This window comes from Delphinapterus leucas, chromosome 13 (genome assembly GCF_059928025.1).
Source record: "Delphinapterus leucas isolate spDelLeu-1000000601 "Yukka" chromosome 13, BTC_Dleu_Yukka2, whole genome shotgun sequence".
NCBI classification, from domain to species: Eukaryota; Metazoa; Chordata; class Mammalia; order Artiodactyla; family Monodontidae; genus Delphinapterus; species Delphinapterus leucas.
Window position 1 is genome coordinate 8,243,386 of NC_143141.1, and position 26,943 is coordinate 8,270,328.

The 26,943-nt window shown below is 40.7% G+C and overlaps 3 protein-coding genes across 4 annotated transcripts in view; 1 reads left to right on the top strand and 2 right to left on the bottom strand.

Annotated features, from left to right (window-relative positions):
* Positions 1-1,513: 1,513 nt before the first annotated feature.
* LIPT1 (lipoyltransferase 1) lies at positions 1,514-7,840 on the bottom strand. The gene is made up of 2 exons (XM_022599006.2): positions 7,732-7,840; positions 1,514-2,738 (listed from the first exon to the last, which is right to left on the bottom strand). The coding sequence occupies exon 2, from the start codon at positions 2,735-2,737 to the stop codon at positions 1,616-1,618; it is 1,122 nt and encodes a 373-aa protein (XP_022454714.1). The 5' UTR covers position 2,738; positions 7,732-7,840; the 3' UTR covers positions 1,514-1,615.
* Positions 7,841-10,326: 2,486 nt separating this feature from the next.
* Positions 10,327-26,873, bottom strand: C13H2orf15 (chromosome 13 C2orf15 homolog). 2 transcript variants are annotated; one of them, XM_089922668.1, is made up of 2 exons: positions 25,633-26,873; positions 10,327-13,444 (listed from the first exon to the last, which is right to left on the bottom strand). In XM_089922668.1, the coding sequence occupies exon 2, from the start codon at positions 13,372-13,374 to the stop codon at positions 13,099-13,101; it is 276 nt and encodes a 91-aa protein (XP_089778794.1). In that variant the 5' UTR covers positions 13,375-13,444; positions 25,633-26,873; the 3' UTR covers positions 10,327-13,098. The 2 variants fall into 2 exon arrangements, with proteins under 2 accessions (XP_089778794.1, XP_089778793.1); XM_089922667.1 differs by having other exon boundaries at positions 10,328-13,441; positions 25,633-26,871.
* Positions 26,808-26,943, top strand: part of TSGA10 (testis specific 10) — a 104,414-nt gene continuing 104,278 nt past the window's right edge. The window contains exon 1 of the mRNA XM_022598999.3: positions 26,808-26,912. The gene's annotated coding sequence lies outside the window, so the exon portion shown is untranslated. The remainder of the gene's footprint in view (positions 26,913-26,943) is intronic.

Below are 26,943 nucleotides of genomic sequence, written 5' to 3' on the forward strand. Positions count from 1 at the left end.
CAATAGATAACCTGTGAATCCGGATTACTCTCCTCCCTGCTCCACTTCTCATTCCTCAGGGCTCAGCTTCAATGTCAGGTCCCTGATCGCTCTAGCTAGGGAGCCCGTATTGTCTAACTGCCTGGACTTTTCTTTCATACTTTTCTCATTTTGTAAGCATTTACTGATTTCTTTCCCTAGTTTTAAAAAACTCAAGTCTTGACCTATTAATGGGTCATAAAGTCAATTTTTAAAAGAAATAAAATTGAATATAAAATATAAGTAAGTAGTAAAGGATAAGCATCGTATTGTGAAACTTGTTAGGTATAGGCAACATATGTGTGTGCTGGTGCACAATATAAAATACATTTTTTTACTCCAGTTTTTAAAAAGTTTGAAACCACTGCTCTAAACTGTCAGTTCTTAAGCTCAGTGAGCATGTCGCTTTCACTCACCATGAACATCCAACAACTAGCAAAGTACCTGGCACAGAGTAGGCACTCAATAAACATGTAGGAACTACTGTAGAAATAAGAGGAGTATGTGAGTGAACTGTAGAGACAGGAAATGGTTGGCAGTGGTGGTACCCTTTGAAGAAGTCTGACAATGAAGTGATGGAGATAAACAGAGTAAAGCCTTGAGCAGGAGTCTTCGGGAAAGGGGAGACATGAGCGTGTCTATTCACTAAGGCTAAAGATCCAGTAAAAGTCGAGAGAGACTTAGGCAAGATAAAGGAGATAAATAACTGATAGTACAATACAAAGCACAAACAGGCTGGAGAGGAAAAAGCCACCAGCCAATTCTCGAGCCAATTCTTTGAGATTGAATGAAATGAGAAAAGTTGAAGTAGAGAACACAGGGGCGCTGAAGGAGCTCATTTCTGAAAGCCTCCACTCTCAAATTATAAATCAAGGTTTGTGACCAGATTAAGAGTAATGGAATTCTGAGCTTAGGAAGAGTGGGAATATTTACGAATAAGGCCTCTGAAGAATGAGGGGGAGTCAACGGGTGAGTCGAATCTGGTACCAACAGAACAAAGAAATACAAGTTGAAAACGATGTGAATTTTCTTCTAGCATTGCCTGCCATCTGGTTATAAGAGTGGAAATCAATTGTTGGAAAAAAAAATAGGGTGGCTATGATAGGTCAAGAGAAACAAATGAGAATGCTGTTAAGAAATGGAATTGAAGCAAGAGACTGAGGAAAAGTTATTGGCTTAGAAAAGTGCAATAAGCTTGATTTAATGGGAGAGGATGGAAGGATAAGGAAACAATGAAACGGGAGAATTTTAGAGTTTAAGGTATCAGAGGTGGCAAGAAGCTGGGGTTATATTCCCTAGAGGTAAGAAAGAGAATGAACTCTGAGGTCAGAGTGTCCCATATGGTATACAACCCCAAGATGGTAACAGAGGAAGGAGGTGAAATACAAATGCAGCCAGGTATTAAAATCAATAAAGACAGAGAGAGAATCTTAGACATCAATGGAAAATATGGACTAGGATAGGTGATAGACAATTTCAAATAGGGAGAAGTTACTGAAGGAGACTAGATCTTTTTTATTTTAAGAGACAGACAATGTACTGTAAACATTTTTAATTCTGTCATTGAAACTGTCACTATTAAGAAATTTACTTGGAATCACATTATTCCCTTAATTTTTTCACAGAGCATATTCCATTTACTGTGTAGTTCATCATCTTCTGGACATGTTCTATGTAATATACTTGTAAGCATAGTCGTTTCAATTGGGCAAAATTTACTACCAATAAAACCTGAATTTAACTTGTCACGTATTTCCAGCGGCAACCAATGGTCAGGTGTTTCAATATTACAGATTTCAATTTTTCCATTCTTTATGTCTATGAATACTTTAATTTCCAAGTGTGAATGTTCATATAACACATTGAAGGAAGTGTTTACACTGAACTTTGGAGTTTTGCCATATATCCACTCCCAGGTCTGTAGTTCTTTGGCTATGCTGTTTATTCCAGGAAACAGCGTCTCGTCTGTTGGGTTTATTAGGTGAATGTGATTATCGATTTGATGAGATGTAGCGTACTCTGTGGCAATAGCATTTATCACTACTTCGCAGGTCAGGGTGGGATCTTTTTCCATAAGATTTTTTACTAAGGCAGGTGTGCTCGCAGTGGCAGTACTCCTGACCCCTTGATAAGGGCTCTTCAACAAAGATGACAAGAAGGTCCCATCGGTACTGCATAGCAAAGTGCAGTGGTGATAAGCAGCGGTCTGGCCAATCTTGGAAGCTGTTCCTGAGATTTTAAACTGTCCATCAAGTAAAAGGTCAAACCTTTCGGTAGCCCGCACATCCAGCTGCGGCTGGACAGCCTTCAGAGCTTTAACAACTAATTTTAGATTTTCCATCCTATCGTACTTTTTTTTGGTTGTAAAAAAAGTCAAGTTGATGTTACCCATATCATGGTAGACTGTTCCTCCTCCACTTCTCCTCCGAGCTAGTTTTACACCTTCTTCTCTCATCAGATTCAGGTTACATTCCTGCCAAGGGTTCTGATGCCGACCAATTACAACAGAGGGAGAATTCCTCCAAAAGAAAAGAACCGGCTTGGCTTCTAGATTCATATGGTCATGGATCCAGTCTTCTACAGCCAGGTTTTGGTAAACATCATTGGAAACTGACTGTAAAATGAGCCCACTTTTAACTGCGTCTTTAAAACCAGCTGCTGGGACCTTGAGGTTACAAAGTAACTGGAAGCAATTCTTCATTGAAAATGGGATCAGCATGCTTTTAAAAATGGAAGACAAACAAATTAATGATGGAGAAAAAGAAAATTAAATTCTAGTTTGTAGCTATCAGTTCTTGGTTATTTAATCCAAACTTATTTAAGTATCCGGTCTGGTTGCTTTTCTTGCCTTTTAGCCTTATCATTAGTCTTTAGCAAAAATTGTACAACAGAGTACTCAAAGGAAATAAATGATACAAACCTCAAATTGTTTTAGTTGAAATGGAATAAGGGCACAGATTTTTCCAATAACAAAGCTGAAAATACATTATGTAATATATCTCAAAGACAAATTATTTTGAATTCACAGGTAATAAACATTATTTGAGAAAAATGAGAAAATACAGACAAGCAAAAAGAGCAAAATAAAAGAAACCATAACATGACCACCCGGAGATAATCCCAATTAACACTTTAGTGTGTACCCATTTTTTTATGTACATGTGTAAAATACACACACACACTTTTCCCCACCAAAAGTGGAACGATACTCTTATTTCATTCAATGTTAAACCCATTTTTACATCAGTTTTAATGTTGTGTTACATTCCATTGTCAAGATACACCACCGTTTACTCAACCAATCTCTTAGTTTGTAAGTTTAGACTGTCTCTAGTTTTTCTATGTTATCAACAATGTACTCATGAACATCTGTCTGGAAAGCTTTAATTATGTCCTTGTAGTACTTTAAAAATAATTCCTATTTAATTTTGAGATACATGTTTACTGGCAGCCTGTTTTATTTAGATCAATATTAAATTAGGATGGACCCCCTGAAGTCAGGGGAGAGGTGGTCAGAGTAGCAAGGTTAAATAGAAAGGCTAGGAACAATTTTATTATGTTTTGGCACTTTACACATTATTTGTGTTAGCAGTGCTGACGAAAAGGCTGAAAATACTAGCTGTAATAATGAAGTATTTTGACTAGTTATGGTTGTAAAGAAACCATTCTATTCCAATTTCGTTTCTTAGAATGGTCATAATTTTCCTTTAGGTTAAAGACCTGGGAAGGACTGGGTTATTAAAGCCCAGAACTAGGCCCCATTCTTTTGTAGTTACATCCTAGATGCACAATTCCTAGGGTAACAAGTCTTCGTATTTTCATCACTCTTGATATATCTTGATAAGTTATGCTACAGAAAAGCTGAACCAATTTACACTCTTTCTATCTAGAAAGGTCAGGAGAGGTGTAACAGAGGAAGGGATACTTGAACTGGGTCTCGAAATCTGATGGTTTTTACCACGTTGATGGGAGTAGCATGTTCCAGGCAAATGCAAAGACAGAGAGTCCTCCAACAGTAAGGCATGTCTTGGGGACTCCCTCCTCAAAGGAGTTCCACTACCAGTCTTCCAGTTCCACTGAAACCTTGGGCTGTGCTGTCCTAGGAAGCCTCTGCAGCCAGATGCCGTTTCTTTGGTTAAACTCTTTGTTCCTGGTTCTGTTTGACCAAATTTGATATCAGTCCCTCCTTCACTGAACAAATGTTTATGGAGTGCCTACTAGGCACAAGGTAGAATAAAGAAGGGGAGGAGACAAATTCATGTAATTCTAAAGCATTTGGCCTTTTTCTAAAAGCAGCTGGATCTAGTGAGGTGTTTTAAGTAGGAAAGTGTTAAGTCAGCCATTATACAAAACTGCTTCTGCTGGCAGTGTTGAGCATGGATTAAAAACAGATAGACTAGGGGCAGGGAGACGGTTTAACCGACCCACGCAGTTGTCCCAGTTAGAGATAATGAGGGCCTGAACGAGGGTAGCAGACACTGAGAAGGGATGGACATGAGGACATTAAGGTCACAGACTGGTCCTTGCCTTCAAGGAACTCACTATCTAGTGGGAGACACTAAAAAGCAAGGAAGGTGATAGTTAAAATACAGTGTCAGGGCTTCCCTGGTGGCGCAGTGGTTGGGAGTCCGCCTGCCGATGCAGGAGACATGGGTTCGTGCCCCGGTCCAGGAAGATCCCACATGCCACGGAGCGGCTGGGCCCATGAGCCATGGCTGCTGGGCCTGTGCGTCCGGAGCCTGTGCTCTGCAACGGGAGAGGCCACAACAGTGAGAGGCCCACGTACCACAAAAAAAAAAATACGGTGTCATAAGTGCTATGACAGGGTAAGTACATTAGAAGGCCATTTAACCCTCTCATCATTGGAAGTGACATTGAAGTTGAGACATAGAAGGGGTAAGGAAAAGTATTCCAACAAAGTACAGTAGCTTGGAGGAGAAGAAGACCCATTCAAAGAATTCGAAGAATTTAATTCAATTGGCTGGTATTTAAGAGTGCAGGAATGGGGAGCTGCAAGAGATAAGGAGTTAGAAGTAGAGATCAGATTATGAAGAGACTTAAAATCCAGTTAGGGACTTCCCTGGCGGTCCAGTGGTTAGGACTCTGTGCTTTCACTGCAGGGGGCACGGGTTTGATCCCTGGTCGGGGAACTAAGATCCCACAAGCCTCGGGCCTAAATAAAAAAAAAATCCACGTTAAATACTTGAACTTCACCCTAAGGGTGATGAGGAGGTGCTGAAGAGTTTTACAGATTTACACTTCAGAGACTTCACCTAGAGATTTAAGCAGGGAGAATCTTGATATCTGGTAATTGGTTCAGTGAGGGTGAGAGAAAGAAGTCAAGGGTCCTTTATGGTATGATTACAAACCAGCATTCAAATCCCAACTCTGTCTCTTCCCAGCTAAGGCAGATTAGTTGACTTTTCTGTGCCGCAGATCCCTTATCTGTAATATGTGGGTAACGACAGGACTCATATCAGGATTAAATGAACTAATACATGTAAAGTGCTTATAAGAGTGCCTGGCACATAGAAAGTACACAGGATGTTAGCTCTTTTATTAATTTTATGCATACCCTGACTTCTGGCCTGGGAAATGGGTGGAAAGAGGTGACATTTCCTAGGACAGATTTCATAGGAAGAGGAGATACGGGATGAAGATAACTGGTCCGTTTTGACTGCATTGAACTTAAGAGTCTTTGGCTACCAGCAGCCAATGGCTCAGAGCTGAAGAGATGGTAACTAAGGGCTCCAGAATTGATCCAACTAATGTATTAATAGTGCTCAAAATATCTGTATTCATCCAGGCATTGTGGATACGGTGTGAGTGAAACACAGTAAAGATATTAATTCAAGAGATCTTGCATCTACTATGCAACAGGCATTGTTCTTGGCACTTGGGATTCATCAGTGAACCAAATCAAGGAAGGTGATGAGGACCATATGAAAAAGGAAAGGGAACATAGGAAACGTGTATGTGAGAGGAATTGGGCTGCTATTTAATTTAGTTTATTATGTATTTATTTATTCATTCATTTATTTTGGCCACGAGGCATGCGGGATCTTTGCTCCCCTACAAGGGATCGAACCCATGCCCCCTGCAGTGGAAGCACCAAGCCTTAACCACTGAACTGCCAGGGAAGTCCCCAGGCTGCAATTTCACATAGGGTTGTCAGGCTAGGCTTCATCAAAAAAGTGACCAAAAAAGCAGACTAAGTCAGAAAGAGAAAAACAAATATCATATATTAACGTATATATGTGGAATCTAGAAAAATGGTACAGATGACCTTATTTGCAAAGCAGAAATAGCAACAGAGATGTAGAGAACAAACGTATGGACACCAAGGGGGAAAGAGGGGGGTGGGATAGATTGGGACTGACATATATACACTACTATGTATAAAACAGATAACTAATGAGAACCAACTGTATAGCACAGGGAACTCTACTCAATGCTCTTTGGTGACCTAAATGGGAAGGAAATCCAAAAAAGAGGGGATATATGTATACGTATAGCTGATTCACTTTTCTGTACAGCACAGACTAACACAACATTGTAAAGCAACTATACTCCAATTAAAAAAAAAAAAGAAAAGCAGACTGAAAGTCAAGGGAGTTAGGCTGAGTGCCTACTATGTGCCAGAAACTGTTCTAGGCACCTGAACACATAAACAAATAGGACCCTGTGAGGATGTAACATTTCCACTGAGCCTCGTAGGACAAGAAAGAATCACACAAAGAGTGAGAAAAAGTGGGAACACAGGGATGTCTGAGAAAACCTGAATGCCAATTTATTAAATTACAAAGAGAACTATAGGCTATCAACCGGATATTCAGATCTGCCTGTCCAACTACTCTCTCATCATAAGTTTGCTTGGTGAATACTGAATCCGGACAAAAGGATGGAGTTATATGACTTCAATGTCTGGTGGAATGAGCCTTGAGGAAAGCGCCTCTCAGCCCCTGGGCTCTGGAGAGATCCCACTGTTAACGCCAGGACACCCTGTCTCTCCCAGAGGAGGCCTGGATTCATCCGGTCAGGGGGACCTCTCTTTTACTCTATGCTTCAAAAACAGATCAGACCGCCAGCTGCGTGATGTAGTCTTTTTTTAGTTGTCAGGATACTGTCAAGTTCTGAAGGCCTGATAAAATTTTGTCTCTTTAACTTTGCATATCTCTACTCTTACCTTTTAATTATTAATTTTTTATCGTTTTTTAATCAGAGGACAATCATATTTCCATGTTCTGGGAGGGACACTTTGCTACCACCACTTTGAATTTACCAAACCTGCTTCTCCATCATCGAACAGAAAGCAAAAAATAACAGGATCCCACCTACCCTCCTAGGCAGGAGGCTCCTTCAAAAAATCCTCCCCAAGTTTTATCTTGCCATCTTGCCACCTGTCTTAATACATAACTTATCCAGTCTCAGGACAGCCGTGTGCCTGTTTGATTTCGCCTTTTTGGTTCTCGGTGGGCGCGCACGGGGCTGGCACCCAACATGTCTAATTTTTTGACCCTCCCGTGTTGCGGATAATCCGTTCCTAACCGTGGAGTTACGTCTTCCCAAGCTCTGACCGGACACTTCAGGGCCTGCAGCGCCAGCCGTGTGCACCGCCCCAGGGTCTCAGGTCCCCGCCAGCTGTCTGTCCTCGGGGGCCCACGCTGCCTGCCCTGCCCCGCCCCGCCTTGCCACGCCTCCGGTTTCACGCACCTGAGGCTTCCGGTCGCGGCCAAGCAGCGCGCGGGCCCGTGGGGGAAGGACGCGTGCGACCCGGAGTCCCGTCCTGCTGCGCACGCAGCCGCCCCGCCCGTCGCCCCGGCCCGCGGGGGGCGGGGCACCGGAAGCGCTGCGTGGGGGCGGGGTCGGGGGGGTTCCGGAAGGTCTTTACGACCCGCCGAGCTGGCGCCAAATCAGAGGAGAGGCAGGGACGCCGCCCACGTTCGAATAATAGTATCAATAATATCGAAAGTCCTAGAGCCCCAGGGCAGATGGAGGTTCCCCGCGTGACAGCCCAGAGCGTTAGCGGGGAACAGGTAGGAGCGGGGTTGAGTCAGCCTGGAGGGGAGCCCGCCTCGTACCCAGAGCAGTCGGGTCGGATGTTCTTTACTGAACATCCAGGCATTGCGCGGGGCTTTGCACGTCTCATAGTCTAAAGGGCAGGCAACTCCACTTGGAAGGGGACGAAACTAAAATCGGTTTTAAAAGATAAATGGCATTTAAAGGAATAAACGCTGGTATTCCCAATACAGAGACGGTAACAGGTAGGAAGGAGTGGGTCAGAGAACAAACACACTGAGGGCAATGAACGTTACCACTTGGGGTGTCCCTCGGTGCAGCTGGCAAGAAAATCCTTGTGGCTTAGCCAGATGGGAAATTCCCCCGTCAGGCAAAGTTCCAGGTAACTATAACTGCGTAACAAACTGCCTCAAACGCCAGTGGCTTAACACAACGATTTATTCTAACATTTATAGGGTCAAGGCTTGCTCACGTGGCTTTCTTCATTCAGCACAGGTTGGCTGAGCGGGGAGGTCCAGGACGGCCTTATTCACGCCTTTGGCGGCTGGTGCTGGCTGGCTGATGGGGCACCTCCGTTCAGGGCTAGCCTTGGAAGGAGCACTTTGGCCACATTCTGTTGACCAAAGCACCAGCAAAGGCAGCCCAGAGTCAGGGGGTGGAGAAATGGACCCCACCTCTTGATGAGAGGAGCCCAAATAATTTGTGGTCATCTGTTTCAGGCTTCCACAGAAATCAAGCTCTCTTTTGGCTTAGAATAGAAACCATCAAGACTTGCATCTTGGAGTAAGAAGCATCCAGTGTTCACAATTTGGTGATGCCGATACAATGACCAGGGCTCCATATAAAGCTACAATAAAGACACAGTGGCTCCTTATTTATTTACTATTACCCTCTTGAAGTTGCTCTAATTAGTCTTTCTTGGATTATGCAGGTGGGAATGGATTCTGTGCAGTTAGTCCCAGTAGTTTTCCAAGTTATCATTAAAAAGAGCCACGCAATTCTCTTGCCCTTTGCTTATAGTACATCTTTCTAAATTCCATTTCTCTGGAATCTGAGGTGGTACAATTTTTCCCCCCCTAATTTCCGACCGAAGTGTTTTTTCAAGAATGGATCCATCCTCCCTGCTCCTAGACTTCCACCCTGTTGTTATCTTAACCCCTCTCCTACTTCTTCGGCTTCTCCACTGGATCCTTCTTCTGCTGACACTCAAACACGACCTCCATCTCATCTTCCATCTCTCATGCTGTCTACTCCCCTTCAGAGTTGAGCTTCTTTGTGGAGTTGCTACACATCCAGTATCCACTTCCTCACTTCCCATTTGTTTTTTAACCTACTCCAACATGGATTCTGTTCTGTTGTTCCATCAAAAGTGCTTTTTGCAGGGTGAGCAAAATGGGTGAAGATGACCAAAATGTACAAACTTCCAGTTATAAGATAAGTAAGTCCTGGAGATGTAAATGTACAGCATGGTGACTATAAAAATACCGTACTGTATACTCGAAAGTTGCTAAGTGAATATATCTTAAAAGTTCTCATCACAAGGAAAAAAAAATAACTATGTGTTGATAGATGTTAACTTCTTACAGTGATCACTTTGCAATATATACGAAATCATTATGTTGCACACCTGGAACTAATATAATGGCATATGTCAATTATATATCAATTTTTAAAATTTATTTTAAAAATAATAAAATTCTTTAAATCATTAAAAAACTATTCAGGGATGATGGAGAATTAGGTCAGCTACTTACTCTCAAATGGTTGGGAGGAGAGGGAAAGGCCTTTGTACCATGCTTGCGACTTTGCTGTAAATTTGAGATTGTTTCAAAATAAAAGGAAAATAATATATGTTAGGTGTCTGGCATTGTAATAAAGACTGTGAGCACCCCACCCAGGTCCCCTTTACCCTTAATTCATCATCCATTCTCCAGCTGGTGTGAATGAAGGAGCTAGCAGGCACAGGCACACCAGAGTGATTCACCCTGCATCCCTGCCCACCAGCCTCCCCACTTTGGCTTGGAGGTGGCAACCGATGCCTGACTGGCCTAGCGCTGCAATAGTCCCACCCCTTGCCTCAAAGTGGGACAGTGGTACAACTCTGCAGTATGATCCCTCCAGAGCACCCTGTGAGTCAGGCCATGAATTTATCTGAGTGCTCATTCTTCATTGATTCCTCCTGCTTCCCTGACTCCCTTACAGGCTTACCTTAAAGAGCACACTCTCAAAAATCATGTGCATCTGGGTCCTTGTCTCAAGCAGCTTCTAGGGAATCTCAACTAAGCCAGTTACACAACAGCTCAGTAAATGATAACTATTATTACTGGCATCAATGACAACACCATTAGATGCAATACCAATGCATGTATTATAGGTCTTATAGGTATGTTGAATCTAAGGTCTCCTAACATCCTTATTTCTCCTGAACTATATTATTTTTATATGGAAAGTTTCTCATCAGAAACAACGGCAGAACTCTGAAAAATGTTCACTTTAGGATTCTGCTTGTAGAATTCTTCCATAAAACAAATAAACACCTAAGTGAGGCTGTTGTTCTGATTAAACTTATTCCATTCTACCCCTTCCAGGAAGTATTTGTGGATTTCCATTCCCAGGTGTGCTGCTAAAACTATGGCTTCGCTTGGATTTTGGGATTCCAATTCTCTGATGTCTTAGCAGCAATAGTTCTCAATCAGAGTAATTAATGCTTGCATTTGTTATCATCTCAATGACTGGATTGTGCTACAACATTTGACATCCTGCAATGCCTGGGGCATCACATACAATGAAGGACATCCCAAATTCAGTGTCCAACACACTATCAAATGTCCTGTTGGACATTCATGGAGGTGAAAAACCGGTCTGTAAATATTTGAGCCAAGTCCCTATTAAAGAAAAAAGTGGTTTTGCTAAGGTCACTAGTGCCATTCATGTTGCTAGATCCAGTGGACCTTTCAAGTCCTCATCTACCATTTCAGTTGACTGCCTCCACCTTAAAGACTTTTGTGGGCAATCTTGACATTATCCTGTCTTGGTTTTCCACCAACCCTGCCAACTCTTCAGTCCCCTTAGCCAGCTCCCCCTGCGCTGCCCAGCTCCTAAGTGTTGTAGTTGCTTTATCTCACACTATACATCCACCATAAGCAACCTCTTTCGTTCCCATAGCTTTAGATACCATTCTGTATACAACTTCACAATTTGTATTTTTTCATTCCATACATAGGACTGTCTGCCTTAGAAAAAGGTATGCCCAAAACCCATGCTCCCAAGCTCTTTCCCCCAGGGAACCTCCATGCATCTAGCTTTTTTGTTTGTTTGTTTGTTTTTACTAGAAATCCTTTCATTTTCCTCATTTCCCACTTTAAGACCATCAGTCTGCCCTGCCAAACTTCACCTGGACTCTGTCCCCTTCTCGATATACCTCGACCATCACCATCACCTCACTTGGACAACCATGTCCCTGCAAAAGCTATACATGTCACGTCCTCAGAGAAGCCTTCCTAGTTCCCACAATTAAAAATCAAGTGTAGGGCTTCCCTGGTGGTGCAGTGGTTGAGAGTCCGCCTGCCGATGCAGGGGACACGGGTTCGTGCCCCGGTCCGGGAAGATCCCACATGCCACGGAGCGGCTGGGCCCGTGAGCCATGGCCGCTGAGCCTGCGCGTCCGGAGCCTGTGCTCCGCAACGGGAGAGGCCACAACAGTGAGAGGCCCGCGTACCATAAAAAAAAAAAAAAAAAAATTAAGTGTATGTGTTATGTCTCCTCTTCTGTCTCTCTGAAATTTAACTTTTTCTTCATGGCACATCACAATTTGTATCATATAATTACTGTCTGATGTTCTACCTTCCCTGGTAGACAGTAAGCACTATGAAGGTAGTGGTAATTTATTCACCACTGTATCCTGAGCACCAAGCACAGTGCCAGGCTAGGTGAACAAATGAATGATTTGTGTATTTTTTCTCTCCCAAAGAATTATATTCTATAAATGATAAAGAGCATTATCTTAGTGGCTTACATCCCATTCAATGTTATTTTTTTTTTAACTCTACAAATATGTGACATCTGTTTGGTTTTTTCTGATTTACAAAATATTTCTTCTCCTAAAAGAAGATGCCTTTTCCTCTTTGAATATGCCTTTTTCCTTTATGAATATTAAGGAGATTACTCAATTGAGCATTAGAGATCACCAGTAAATATTAAAGTACAGGAAAATGTTCAAACCATACATAATAGAAATATTTATAGGTCACTGTTTGTCCAGACACAAATGGTTTTTAACTTCAGCTTACATTACTTGGGACAATACTGCTGTTTCAAACTACTAGATGTTTTAATAAGAATGGTAAACTGATACATACAAAACAAGAATTTTTTTTAACAACTAGGCTGTTTTATTATATTAAATATTGGTGGTATAAAATGGTAACATCTGCAAGATAAATTATTACACTTAGAAAAAACTATTTTGTGAACTCTGAAATGAATTCCACGTGGGTGAAAAAAAAGTTTTAAAAGGATGATTTGAAATGTGAAATGCTTCTCAAGGTATGTAATTTACTGGTCTTTGAGTTTAGCTGCCAGTGATCTTTAACAGAACAGACATGAAAAAATGCAAGAAGATAAAGTATTCTAAAGCAAAATCCCTAACTGGAATTTCAACATACAAAATCAGTACACCAGAAATCATGTGAAATACTGATGTCAAATTGTTTGGGCACTGTTTTTTGGGTTTTTGATCACTTGTTAGAGAAATACATTATAATTAAAATGTTTTGGTGCCATTTAAATACTGTTACACAAAAACTCTGATTTTTTGACAAGGACAGAATATAATACCAGAGAAACCTTCTTTGAATTTTGGAAAGCTTCTTCTCTCTAAAGCAACTTTTCTGAATATGTATCATCAAAAAGTGCAATCTACAGTGATTCATAAATAGTGAAAAATAAGCAATCGTCTTCCTTCATTTTGTTAGGTTTTCATAATAAGGTTAAGTTCTCATTCAACAGGCCCTCTTAGTCAAAAGCAACTTTTGGTTTCTTTGGTAACATACACAAATAACTTCATTCCACATCTATCATTTCTATTCCATCACTTTCTTTAACATACACCACTGAACCCAAGGCTTTCTCTGAAAGAGATCCTGTGCCAGTATCTTTGCTCCTTGTAAAGTTTTCTTGGTTTGTGTCTTCTAATCTTATTTTCTTGGTGTTTTGAAATAACTGAGTCACTGGTTCCAATTTGCTTTTCTCAGTCCCTTGCATTAAGTGATCATCCACTTTTGAATCCATACGCATAGCAGATATCTGAGTAGCAGATTTACTAAGAGAAAATCCCATTGGAACAGCTGAATAAAAATAGTTTGCAGGTCCCTCTTTAAGTAGTGGAGACGTTTCTTCAACTTGACTGCTTGGGGAAAAAATTGTTACAAGTGAATACAGCGGGAATTTCAACTAACTTCATGGCATTGTTTGTTTTAATGAAATTTCATGGTGATGATGCCAAAAATATAAAGTAAAATCGCCTTCCACCTCTCAGTGTTTACATTTTCTTTGTGGAAGGGTTTGCAGGTTCTACAGATTCTCCGAAAGTCTTTTTATTAAAAGGAATTTACTAGATGTTACCTTTCATCACCTTGCAGAAAATAATAGAACTTCTCTACTTAGTCCTGCCTATCATTCTTATTATCAAAAACTTTTAATTTATTATTAATGGATTAAAGAAATAATTACGGAAGGCCAAACACTCTGCTAGGTGTTCTGGAAAAAAAAAAAAGCTGCCCAAACAACTGTAACCGTTTACACACGTAATAATACACTATCAAAATAATGAAGGAAAAACTGACAGAAATGAAGGGAGAAATAGACAGTTCTACAATAATAGTTGGAGATTTCAAAACTGAACTGTCAATAATGGAGAGAACAACCAGACAGGACACAAGTAAGGAAACAGAGGATTTAAACAACACAATAAACTGACTAGAGCTAACAAACACATGCAGAACACTCCACCCAACAACAACAGGATACATATTCTTCTCAAGGGGACATTTTCCAGGATAGACCATATGTTAGGCCACAAATTAAGTCTCAGTAGATTTAAAAAGATGGATATCATACAAAGTATGGATATCATACAAAGTATCTTCTCTGACCACAATGGGATGAAGTCAGAAATCAACAACAGAAGTAAAACAGGAAAATTCATATATTTGTGGAAATTAAACAGTATACTCTTAAACAACCAATGGATCAAAGAAATCACAAGGGAAATTTTAAAAAATACTTAGAGATGAAGATAAACAAAAACACAACATATCAAACTTACAGGATGAAGCAAAATCAGTACTAAGGGGGGAATTTATAGTTATAAATGCTTGCATTAAAAAAACAAGAAAGATCTCAAATCAGCAAACTTTACAGCTTAATGAACTAGAAAAAGAAGAAGAAACTAAACCCATTACTAGCAGAAGGAAGGAAACAATAAAGACTAGAGCAGAGATAAATGGAGTAGAGAACAGAAAAGCAATAGAGGATAATCAATTAAACCAAAAGTAGTTTTTGAAAAGAGCAACAAAATTGACAAACTACCTCGATGGACTGAGAAAACTCAAATTACTAAATCAGAAATGAAAGGGGACATTACTACTGATTCTACAGAAATAAAAAGTATTATAAGAGAGTGCTATGAACAATTGTATGCCAACAAATTGGATATCCTAGCTGAATGGACAAATTCCTAGAAACGCAAAACCTACCAAGACTAAGTCAATAAGAAACGAAAATCTGAATAGACCTATGACTGCTCAGACCATTCAGTGGGGGAAAGGGCCCCCTTTTCAACAAAATGTGCTGGGAAAACTGGATATCCACACGCAGAAGAATGAAGTTGGACCCTTACCTAATACCATATACAAAAACTAACGCAAGATGGATCAAAGACCTAAATGTAAGACCTAAAGCTCTAACTCTTAAAAGAAAACATAAGGCAAAAGCTTCCTGATGGGTTTGCAATGATTTGAATACACCACCAAAGGCAGAGGCAAAAAAAGAAAAAATAGACAAGTTGGAACTTATGAGAATATATAAATTTTGTGCATTAATAGACACGAGACTATAAAGGCAACCCACAGAAGGAGAAAATATTTGCAAACCATATATATGATAAGGGACTAATACCCAGAATATACAGAGAACTGAAACGCAACAACAACAAAATAATCCAATTCAAAATTTGGCAAAGGACTTGAATAGCCATTTCTCCAGAGAAGATATATGAATGGCCAACAATTACATGAAAAAATGCTCACCATCACTAATATTTAGGGAAATTCAGATCACAGCTACCAATTAGATACAGCCTCACAACCATTAGGATAGCTACTATTAAAAAAAAAACAGAAAATAACAAGTGTTGTTGACAATGTGGAGAAATTCAAACCTTTTTTTAAAAAAATTAATTATTTTTGGCTGCATTGGGTCTTCATTGCTGCGCACGGGCTTTCTCTAGTTGCAGCGAGTGGGGGCTACTCTTCGTTGTGGTGCACGGGCTTCTCATTGTGGTGGCTTCTCTTGTTGCAGAGCACAGGCTCTAGGCACGCAGCCTTCAGTAGTTGTGGCTTGTGGGTTCTAGAGCACAGGCTCAGGAGCTGTGGTGCATGGGCTTAGTTGTCCCGCGGCACGTGGGATCTTCCCAGACCAGGGCTTGAACCCGTGTCCCCTGCATTGGCAGGCGGATTCTTAACCACTGCGCCACCAGGGAAGCCCAAAATTCAAACCTTTATGCACTATTGGTGGGAATGTTCAATGGTACAGCTGCTGTGGAAAACAGTGTGGCAGTTCCTCAAATAATTAAAAATAGAATTACCATACGATCCAGCAAACCAACTTCTGGGTCTTGAAGACATATTTGTACACCCATGTACAAATAACAAGCTATTATTCACAATAGCTAAAATGTGGAAGCAACTCAAGTGTCCAACGATGGATCATAGGTAAGCAAAATGTTGTATATAAATATGATGAATAATATTTATATATATAATATATATTATATATTATTTATTATTTAATATATAAATAATATTTTATATAATATAAATATTATATAAATATATACTATATATTATTATATAATATAAATTATATTATTTTTATTATATAATATAAATATATATTTATTATAATATATAATATAATAATAATATATTTATTATTATATAATATAAATATATATTTTTATATAATATAAATATTATATAAATATATAATATAAATATTATTATATATTATTTAATATATAATAATAAAAAGGAGGAAATTCTGCAATATGCTACAACGTGATGAACCTTGAACACATTATGCTAAGTGAAATAACTCATAAAGACAAATACTGTATGACTCTACTTACATGAGGTAGCTAGAAGTCAAAATCATAGATACAGAAAGTAGAATGATGGTTGCCATGGGGAGGTGTCGTTTAAGGGGTATAGACTTTCAATTTTACAAGATGAAAAGAGTCCTGGAGATAAATCGTGGTGATGACAGCACAAAATTATGAATATATTTAATACACTGAACTATACACCTAAGAATGTCTAAGATGCTACATTTTATGTTACATGTATTTTACCACAATACAAAAAACTAAAGAAAAAAAAAAGATGTCCAATACAGAAACAGTACCTTTTATTACCAATGCCCAATCTGCTTAGAGAGATGAGCATGCAACATGGAGGGAGGGGCTTGGAAAGGTTGTGAAAGGAGGGGGCCTACGTCAGGGTTGGGCTTTGAAAGATGGTCAGGAATTTGGTAAGCAGAGTTGACCAGGATGGCAGAAGGGACCAGAGCTTGTTACAGAACAGTGATCTACTGAAGAAGCTCTAGCAGCAACTTGAGATCTGGAACCCACTCCACGGCTGTGAATGAAAGCACTTACTCACCTTTTAGAATGTATTTCTTTAATATTTAGGTACTGGAGTTATCTTTTATGAGTTTACAATTCCATCCCCATCAAGCCCTAATCATTTACTGACAGAAGATTTCTAAAGATATCATCTTGAAACCTTGTTTATCCATATTCGTGATTGAATATCAGTGTTTAATCTGTAACAGAACAGAGTCCAGGGTCTACAGTAGTATCCTAAACATAGTAGTTAATCAAATGTTGTTAGTATAACAAATACCTGTTTCTTAGATTTGGAAATTGAAGATGAATTTTTTTCTCATCAAGTGAATATCCAATACTACCTTCAAATGAGTAAAAGTGAGTTTATTCTGTTATTTGGTTCCTCCTCTTTGATTATTTAAAAAGGAAACATTCCTCTCAAAAATGCATAAGTAAGGGGCTTCCCTGGTGGCGCAGTGGTTGAGAGTCCGCCTGCCAATGCAGGGGACACGGGTTCGTGCCCGGGTCCGGGAAGATCCCACATGCCGTGGAGCGGCTGGGCCCGTGAGCCATGGCTGCTGAGCCTGCGCGTCCGGAGCCTGTGCTCTGCAATGGGAGAGGCCACAACAGTGAGAGGCCCGCGTACCGCAAAAAAAAAAAAAAAAAAAAAAAAAGCATAAGTTGAATCTAATCATGAGGAAACAATCAGATAAACCCAAATTGAGAGACATTATATAAAATAAATAACCTGTACTCAAAAATGTCAATGTATGAAAGACAAAGAGAAGTTGAGGAACTGCTCCAGATTAAAGGATACTAAAGAGACATGATTTCCAAATGTAGTCAATGATCCTGAATTGGGAGGTGGGGTGGGCTGGAACGTGGAGGAAATGTACTACAAAGGCCATTTCTTGGACAACTGGACAATTTGAATATGGATGGTTTATTAGATAATAATGTTGCATCACTGTTAAATCCCCTGATTGGGATAATTGTATTGTGGTTATATTAGTGAATGTCCTTGGTCTCAGGAGATAACATGCTGACATAGGGGTAAAGGATCATATCTACAACTTGCTTTCGAATTATCTAGCGAGAGATAGATACAGAGAGAAAGTAACATATGCAAAATGTTAATGACTCTAGGTGGGAAAGGATAAAAAATTCTTCAGTATATTATTTTTGCTAAACTTCCATATGTTTAAAACTTTTTCAAAATACAAAGTTAAAAAAAAATTAAAGGGACTTCCCTGGTGGTGCAGTGGTTAAGACTCCGCACTCCCAATGCAGGGGGCCCGGGTTCAATCCCTGGTCAGGGAACTAGATCCCACGTGCTTGCTGCAACTAACAGTTCACATGCCACAACTAAGGAGCCCATGTAACACAACTAAGGAGCCCGCCTGCCACAACTAAGACGTGGTGCAACCAAATTAAAAAAAAAATTAAAAAGAAAATACGAACAAAACTATAAAACATACCACATTTGAAATTGACAGAGGGTAAAATAATGGTAATGTATATAATTACCCACTAGCACATTAAACATCACTCTAACAGAGGGACTGAGAAGGAATGAAATGCAATAGGTTAGATTTGGCCCTATGAGTCTCACCTTAACTTCTCTGGGATTTTGAGGACAGGAAGGGAGAAGAAGTCTATTGGGGGCCTCTTTGACCTAGTATTTCAGTTGCCATTCAAAGGAAATCTTTTATGCATATGGAAGAATAAAGATCTATAAAGAGCTAAATAAATTTGGACATACACACACAAAAAGCACAGAGACTTGCCTTACCAGATTTTAAGATATGCCACAGGGCCTTCCCTGGTGGCTCAGTGGTTGAGAGTCTGCCTACTGATGCAGGGCACACAGGTACGTGCCCTGGTCCAGGAATATCCCACATGCCGCGGAGCAGCTGGGCCCTTGAGCCTTGGCCGCTGAACCTGCACGTCCGGAGCCTGTGCTCCGCAACGGGAGAGGCCACAACAGTGAGAGGCCCGCATACCGCAAAAAAAAAAAAAAAAATCTTCCAACAAACAAAAGTCCAGGACCAGATGGCTTCACAGGTGAATTCTATCAAACATTTAGAGAAGAGCTAACACCTATCCTTCTCAAACTCTTCCAAAAATTGCAGAGGAAGGAACATTCCCAAACTCATTCCATGAGGCCACCATCACCCTGATACCAAAACCAGACAAAGATACTACAAAAAAAGAAAAGTAAAGACCAATATCACTGATGAACATAGATGCAAAAATCCTCAACAAAATACTAGCAAACAGAATCCAACAGTACATTAAAAGGATCATACACCATGATCAAGTGGGGTTTATCCCAGGGATGCAAGGATTCTTCAATATATGCAAATCAACCAGTGTGATACACCATATTAACTAATTGAAGGATTAAGACCATATGCTCATCTCAATAGATGCAGAAAAAGCTTTTGACAAAATTCAACACCCATTTTTGATAAAAACTCCAGAAAGTGGGCATAGCGGGAACCTACCTCAACATAATAAGGGCCGTATATGACAAACCCAGAGCAAACATCATTCTCAATGGTGAAAAACTGAAAGCATTTCCTCTAAGATCAGAAACAAGAAAAGGATGTCCACTCTCACTACGATTCAACATAGTTTTGGACGTCCTAGCCACAGCAATCAGAGAAGAAAAAGAAATGAGAGGAATACAAATTGGAAAAGAAGAAGTAAAACTGTCACTGTTTGCAGATGACATGATACTATACGTAGAGAATCCTAAAGATGTTACTAGAGCTAATCAATGAATTAGGTAAAGTTGCAGGATACAAAATTAATGCACAGAAATCTCTTGCATTCCTATACACGAATGATGAAAAATCTGAAAGAGAAATTAAGGAAACACTCCCATTTACCGCTGCAACAAAAAGAATAAAATACCTAGGAATAAACCTACCTTGTGAGACAAAAGACCTGTATGCGGAAAACTATAAGACACTGATGAAAGAAATTAAAGATGATACCAACAGATGGAGAGATATACCATGTTCTTGGATTGGAAGAATCAATATTGTGAAAATGACTATACTACCCAAAGCAATCTATAGATTCAATGCAATCCTTATCAAATTACCAGTGGCATTTTTTATGGAACTAGAACAAAAAATCTTAAAATTTGTATGGAGACACAAAAGACCCTGAATAGCCAAATCAGTCTTGAGGGAAAAAAACTAAGCTGGAGGAATCAAACTCCCTGACTTCAGACTATACTACAAAGCTACAGTAATCAAGACAATATGGTACTGGCACAAAAACAGAAATAGAGATCAATGGAACAGGATAGAAAGCCCAGAGATAAACCCACGCTCCTATGGTCAACTAATCTATGACAAAGGAGGCAAGGATATACAATGGAGAAAAGACAGTCTCTTAAATAAGTGGTGCTGGGAAAACTGGACAGCTACATGTACAAGAATGAAATTAGAACACTCCATAACACCATACACAAAAATAAACTGAAAGTGGATTAGAGACCTAAATGTAAGACCAGACACTATAAAACTCTTAAAGGAAAACATAGGAAGAACACTCTTTGACATCACAGCAAGATCTTTTTTGATCCACCTCCTAGAGAAATGGAAATAAAAACAAAAAATAAACAAATGGGACCTAATGAAACTTCAAAGCTTTTGCACAGCAAAGGAAAACATAAATAAGATGAAAAGACAACCCTCAGAATGGGAGAAAATATTTGCAAATGAATCAACGGACAAAGGATTAATCTCCAAAATATATAAACAGCTCATGCAGCTCAATATTAAAAAAACAAACAACCTATCCAAAAATGGGCACAAGACCTAAATAGACATGTCTCCAAAAAGACATACAGATGGCCAAGAAGCACACGAAAAGGTGCTCAACGTCACTACTTATTAGAGAAATGCAAATCAAAACTACAATGAGGTATCACCTCACACCAGTCAGAATGGCCATCATCAGGAAATCTACAAACAACAAATGCTGTAGAGGGTGTGGAGAAAAGGGAACACTCTTGCACTGTTGGTGGGAATGTAAATCGATACAGCCACTATGGAGAACAGTATGGAGGTTCCTTAAAAAACTAAAAATAGAATTACCATATGATCCAGCAATCCCACTACTGGGCATATACCCAGAGAAAACCATAATTCAAAAAGACACATGCACCCCAATGTTCATTGCAGCACTATTTACAATAGGCAGGTCATGGAAGCAACCTAAATGCCCATCAACAGATGAATGGATAAAGAAGATGTGGTACATATATACAATGGAATCTTACTGAGCTATAAAAAGGAACGAAATTGGGTCATTTGTTGAGACGTGGTTGGATCTAGAGACTGTCCTACAGAGTGAAGTAAGTCAGAAAGAGAAAAACAAATATCGTATATTAACGCATATATGTGGAGCCTAGAAATATGGTACAGGTGAACTGGTTTGCAGGGCAGAAATTGAGACAGAGATGTAGAGAACAAACATATGGAAACCAAGGGGGAAAGCGGCGGGGCGGTGGCAGTGGTGGTGTGATGAATTGAGCGATTGGGATTGACATGTATACACTGATGTGTATGAAACTGATGACTAATAAGAACCTGCTGTATAAAAAAATAAATAAAATAAAATTCAAAAATAAAAAAAGAAATCGTAAACAAAGTTCAGAAGACGGAGAAAGGACTGGAAGATGTGCTGTCCAAGCTGACAAGGGATTTATAGCTAAAATATAACAAGAACAACTATGAATTAACAAGGAAAAAGGAAACCCATTAGAAAAATGGGCAAAGGATACAGAGACATAATTCACCGATTGGAGAATCCCCAAAAGATAACGTGTGCATAAAGCGATCCTCAAACTTATTAGAAATCAGAGAAATGCAAGTTTGCTACCATCAGAATGGCAGATAGGTGGGTAGCACTGAATATTTAGTAGAATGCAGGAAACCTTGTGCATTGCTGATGGAGTAATTTTTAATTCCTACCTCACATTCCACATCCAATCCTTCAGTGAATCCTGTTTCTGTTTCTACCCTTGCCTATGCCTCCCCTCTGTTTGTTCTTCTAACTGTATCTGGAATGAGCCTTTTAAAACATAAGCCAGATCACATCCATCCTCTGCTCAACACGCTCTAGTTACTTCCCATCACAGAGTAAAGCCAAATTCTCTACCTAACAAGTCTCCAGCTGTGGTAGGCAGAAGAATGGTTCCCAAAGAAGTCCACATCCTAATCCCCACAACCTGCGAACGTTCTGTTACATGGCAAGGGGGCATTAAGGTTGCCAATCAACCTACCTTGAGGTGGGGAGATAACCCTGGGGTAATTGGTGGCTACGAATATAATCACAAGGGTCTTTATAAGTGAGGGAGAGGGGAACTCCCTGGCCGTCCAGTGGTTAGGACTTGGCACTCTCACTGCCAAGGGCCTGGGTTCAATCCCTGGTTGGGGAACTAAGATCTCAGAAGCCACTCAGTGCAGCAAAAAAAGAAAAAAGAAGAAAAAGTGAGGGAGAGACAGGAATGTCACTGTTAGAGTGATGACTGGCCATCGCTGGCTTTGAAGATAGAAGGGGAACACACGCTAATAAGCAAAGCGGGCAGCCTGTAGCAGCTGGAAAGGCAAGAAAACAGATGCTCCCCTAGAACCTCCAGAAGGAATGCAGCCCTGCTGACATCTCAGTATTAGCCCAGTGAGATCCGTTTTGGGTTCTAACCTCCAGGACTGTAAGATAATAAATTGGTGTTGCTTAAAGCTACCACATTTGTGCCAAACTGTTACAGCAGCAATAGGAAACAGATACACCAGTAACATTCTGTCATCCCAAGCTCTTCTCCTCTCCACTCTGCCCCCCGCCCCATGACCTCATCACTGTTCCTCCAGGACATGCTTCAGGGACCTCTTCTGCTTCAGGGCCCAGGCACTGACAGTTCCCTCAGGCTGAAGCAATTTCTGAATTGCAAACCACTTCTGATGGGGATGATTAGTGGAGATAGCTGACTTCTGCTTCTGTCCAGGATGGAGTAACATGGACCAGATTTATCCTCATGTCTTAAACATCTTAAAAACAGACAAAACACACGAAGCAATGGTTTTTAGATACTGGACAATGGGTAGTACAGGAGAGTGATCCCTAAGAGAAAGGAGATAAGGTTAAGTCTTATGAGTGCTTAGGGCCTGGAAATTTTAGGCTTCATCACAAGGAAGGGGAATCCAAATTGAGTCTGGCCACTTCAGTGAACTGTGAAGACAGACTTCAGAGTTTGCAGAGGCCAAGATGGCTAGAATTTGTGGAGAGAGGGGAGAGGTGCAGTGAGAGAGCGAGCTCCAGAGATCTGCAGAAGATTCCCCACAATTCTTTGGCTGAATACTGATCAGTGTATGTGTGTAAAAAAACTATTGAGCCCTGGGGAAAAAAACACCAAAAAGGAGAAGGAAGAATAGTTCTTAGAGCCTACACAGGGCCAAGAATAGAGTTCTCACCAGTCAGAGTAGAAAGAACTCTTAATACACTGGTCATTGAATAGAGTCCTCAGAAAGGTATTGCCTCAGTAATGGGGTCAAATTAGCCCTAAATAAAGACTATTTTGGACCTAACAAAGCTTAAAAGCAAGCTTCTAAAGCAGGTCTGTCCAACAGGACTTTTTGCAATGATGGAAATATCCTGTATGGATTGTCTAATATAGTAGCCACTAGCCACGTGTGGATGTTGGCAGGCGAGAATTCTAATACTGAACGATCGATGCAAGCTGGATGTTGGAATTTGAAATATACAGAATATAAATGAGGAACTAAACTTTAAATTTTATTTAATTTTATGAATATAAATTCAAATAGCCACATGTAGCTAGTGGTTACTATTTTCAACAGGGCAGCTCTAAAGGATCAAACTGTTTCCAAGTAAACTTGTTGCATCTCAGAAAAAAGCCTAAATATATTTAAAGAAAAACCAAAACCAAAACCTCCAGCACCCAACAATGTCAAATCTGCAACACCTGGCAGCCAATAAAAACTCACCAGGCATGAAAACGAGCAGAAGAATGTGACGCATAACCAGGAGGAAAAAAATCAGTTAATAGAAACAATGCCAAGAATGAGACAGATGATAGAATTAGTATACAACAGCTATTTTAAATATATTCCATATTTCCCAAAGCATGGGCATGATGAAGTGAGAAATGAAAGACATTTAAAAAAAATCAAACTGGAATCCAGAGATGAAAAATACAAATCGGACATGAAAAATATCGTGGATGGGAATAACACTGCCAAAGGAAAGAACAGTGAGCTTGAAAATATATCAATACAAACTATCCAATTAAAAAAAAATGAACAGAGCATCAGTTAGCTGCAGAACAGCAAAAAGCAGCTTAACATGTGTATAATTTTTTTTTAAGGGGACCAGGGAGGTACCGAGGAAGAAAAAAGGGGAAATAGAGGTTTTTGAAGTGAAGTTTGTGAAATGGAGAAACCTGATCTCAGACTTGCACAGGAGTATCTATTACAAGGGAGATAGCTCAGGTGCTATAAAAGGATTAGGTGGGGCAGGAGGGGGCACTCAGCACTCTTTGGGTTTCCACAGAGGGAGGAAATTTTTCACTTTCTTGGGCTGAGGAAGGAAGTCAACAGTCCTTGATAGTAAAAGAAAGGAAACTCTTCACGCCCTGGTCTAGCTTTAAAATGATCTTTTCCCTACATTCTTTTTTTTTTTGCGGTACGCGGGCCTCTCACTATTGCGGCCTCTCCCGTTGCGGAGCACAGGCTCCGGACGCGCAGGCTTAGCGGCCATGGCTCACGGGCCCAGCCGCTTCGCGGCCTGCGGGATCCTCCCAGAAAGGGGCCAGGGAAGCCCTTCCCTACATTCTTTCCAAAGACTCTTTAGTAACATCTACGTGGCGTACATAAATGCTTAAACTCTTCTAATTTTTTCCCTAAAGGAAGTACTTTCCTACCTCCTATATTAACAATCCCCTTCTCCCCACAAGCCTTCAACTCCATCTTAGAGTTTTGAGGTTTGTACATTTTTCCCCATTTCTTTTCAATAATGCTAGATCATGAGAACATTTTATTCAAAATAATCTTAGTATTTTAAGAGGAAATGAGATTATACTTTGTTTTCCCTAAAATAACTTTTCAGGATGGTCTTTGAGAGCTCATGCTTCTTTGTAACTTATTTTATCAGTTAGGTATAATTATATTTCACAGGAAATGTATCTCTTGGGACCTCTGACTTCTTTATCTAAAATAACAGGGACACGATTTAATTTTTTAGTATCTAGCTATACTTACAAAGTATATGATATCTGAAAATATGAGAAAATGTACTGGCACAAATAACAAATAAAATGTACTAGCATAAAAAAATCAGAGCAGGGCTTCCCTGGTGGCGCAGTGGTTGAGAGTCCTCCTGCCGATGCAGGGGACACGGGATCGTGCCCCGGTCCGGGAAGATCCCACATGCTGCGGAGCGGCTGGGCCCGTGAGCCATGGCCGCTGAGCCTGCGCGTCCAGAGCCTGTGGTCTGCAACGGGAGAGGCCACAGCAGTGGGAGGCCCGCGTACCGCAAAAAAAAAAAAAAAAAATCAGAGCAGAGATTGGAAAAACATATGGCACATATTTAAATGCACTTCTGTGAAATTCGTTCTAACATAAAATTTATTTATGCCTGTCAAAATACATTGTGGGGAAAAAATGAGTACTCACCTGGCAAAAACAGGAAGTGTTAGTCTCTTGAAATGTGAGATTACTTCTGAAAGACACAGGCGAATACTATACCAAGATCATCAGAGAACAGCTATGAAAACCTAGTTTATTTCATCTGTAGGAAAAGACAGGGAGATAAAGCCACCATTAGAGTTCAGAAGCCCTTGGCTTACTTAAGAAAAGTGGAACATGTTAAACATTAAGAAATGTTTAAAGGACAATATTTCTTTTCCAGCTGAGCTCCAAAAATTTGGCAGAATAATGCAATTCTCATTCTCTTTCCCTAAAAAGTTCATTTCTTCATTTTTAGGTAATGTGGTCAATATTAACATAGCTGGATGGCAAAAAATATTACACCTGGTTAACTTAAATGAGTGTTCCCAGACTGAAGGCTCCTATTTGAGAGGACAAATTTAAACGGTATTAAACAGGAGCAGAATCTGTACAATATTAAATATCAAGTGATATTTCTGTTAACCATGATCAGTTTTTCTTCAAAGGGGACTTGGAGAAGGCCTGCCTTGTGGAGAAGGCATACCGGTCAGGAACCTGCGCTGTCATCACTAGTTCTGTCACTCCCAGATTCAACCCAGACTGGATGGTGCCTGGCGGACGGGGCTCGGGGTCCGCAGGCTCCCCAGCTGCGGGCGCTTACCGCAACAGGACGGTCTCTCCCCCGAGGCTGCAAGCAGCAGCACCTGACCCGGGAGTCTCCCCGCAAACACGCCCCTGACTGCGGACCGAGAGCGCACCACCCTCCCAGCGCCCAAAGAGCAACTCTGCGGAGTAACGAATTCACTGAACGTGGGTCCAGAATGGTACCCGATCCCTGGGGAAAATAGCACAAAAAAGCGGCAGCAAAGCAGCAGGTGTCCGAAAGCTAACTGAAGGCAGCCGGAGAGAGTGGAACCCGCGCATGCGCATTCCACTCAGGTGCGGCCACCGCCCCCAGGGAGTAAGGAAAAAGTCTTGGAAAAAGGGATAGCGGCTGGTTACTAGGAGACGGGACTCTCGGAGGGGTAGTCTAGACGCTGCGTGGGCGTGCGCCTGCGCGGCGCGCATGAACCAGGAAGAGGCCTTATCCTCAAGCGTCCTGTCCAAGCGTCCTGTAAGGCGGACAGGAGGACGTAGGCGTCGCTACGTGCGTGGATGTGCGCGCGCGGCTTGTAGTCCCCGCGAGAGGGAGGGTCGAGCCAGGTACGCGTGCGCACAGGGACTTGGGGCGCGCTGGACGGAAGCGGAGCAAAGGCGCCGGGGAGGTGGAGGACGAGTCCCCTCAGGTACAGAGCGTGAGGGCGGGGCCGACGGCGG

Excerpts from the sequence above, each read along its gene's own strand:
- LIPT1 (XM_022599006.2), bottom strand. The coding sequence starts at position 2,737 with ATGCTGATCCCATTTTCAATGAAGAATTGCTTCCAGTTACTTTGTAAC.
- C13H2orf15 (XM_089922668.1), bottom strand. The coding sequence starts at position 13,374 with ATGGGATTTTCTCTTAGTAAATCTGCTACTCAGATATCTGCTATGCGT.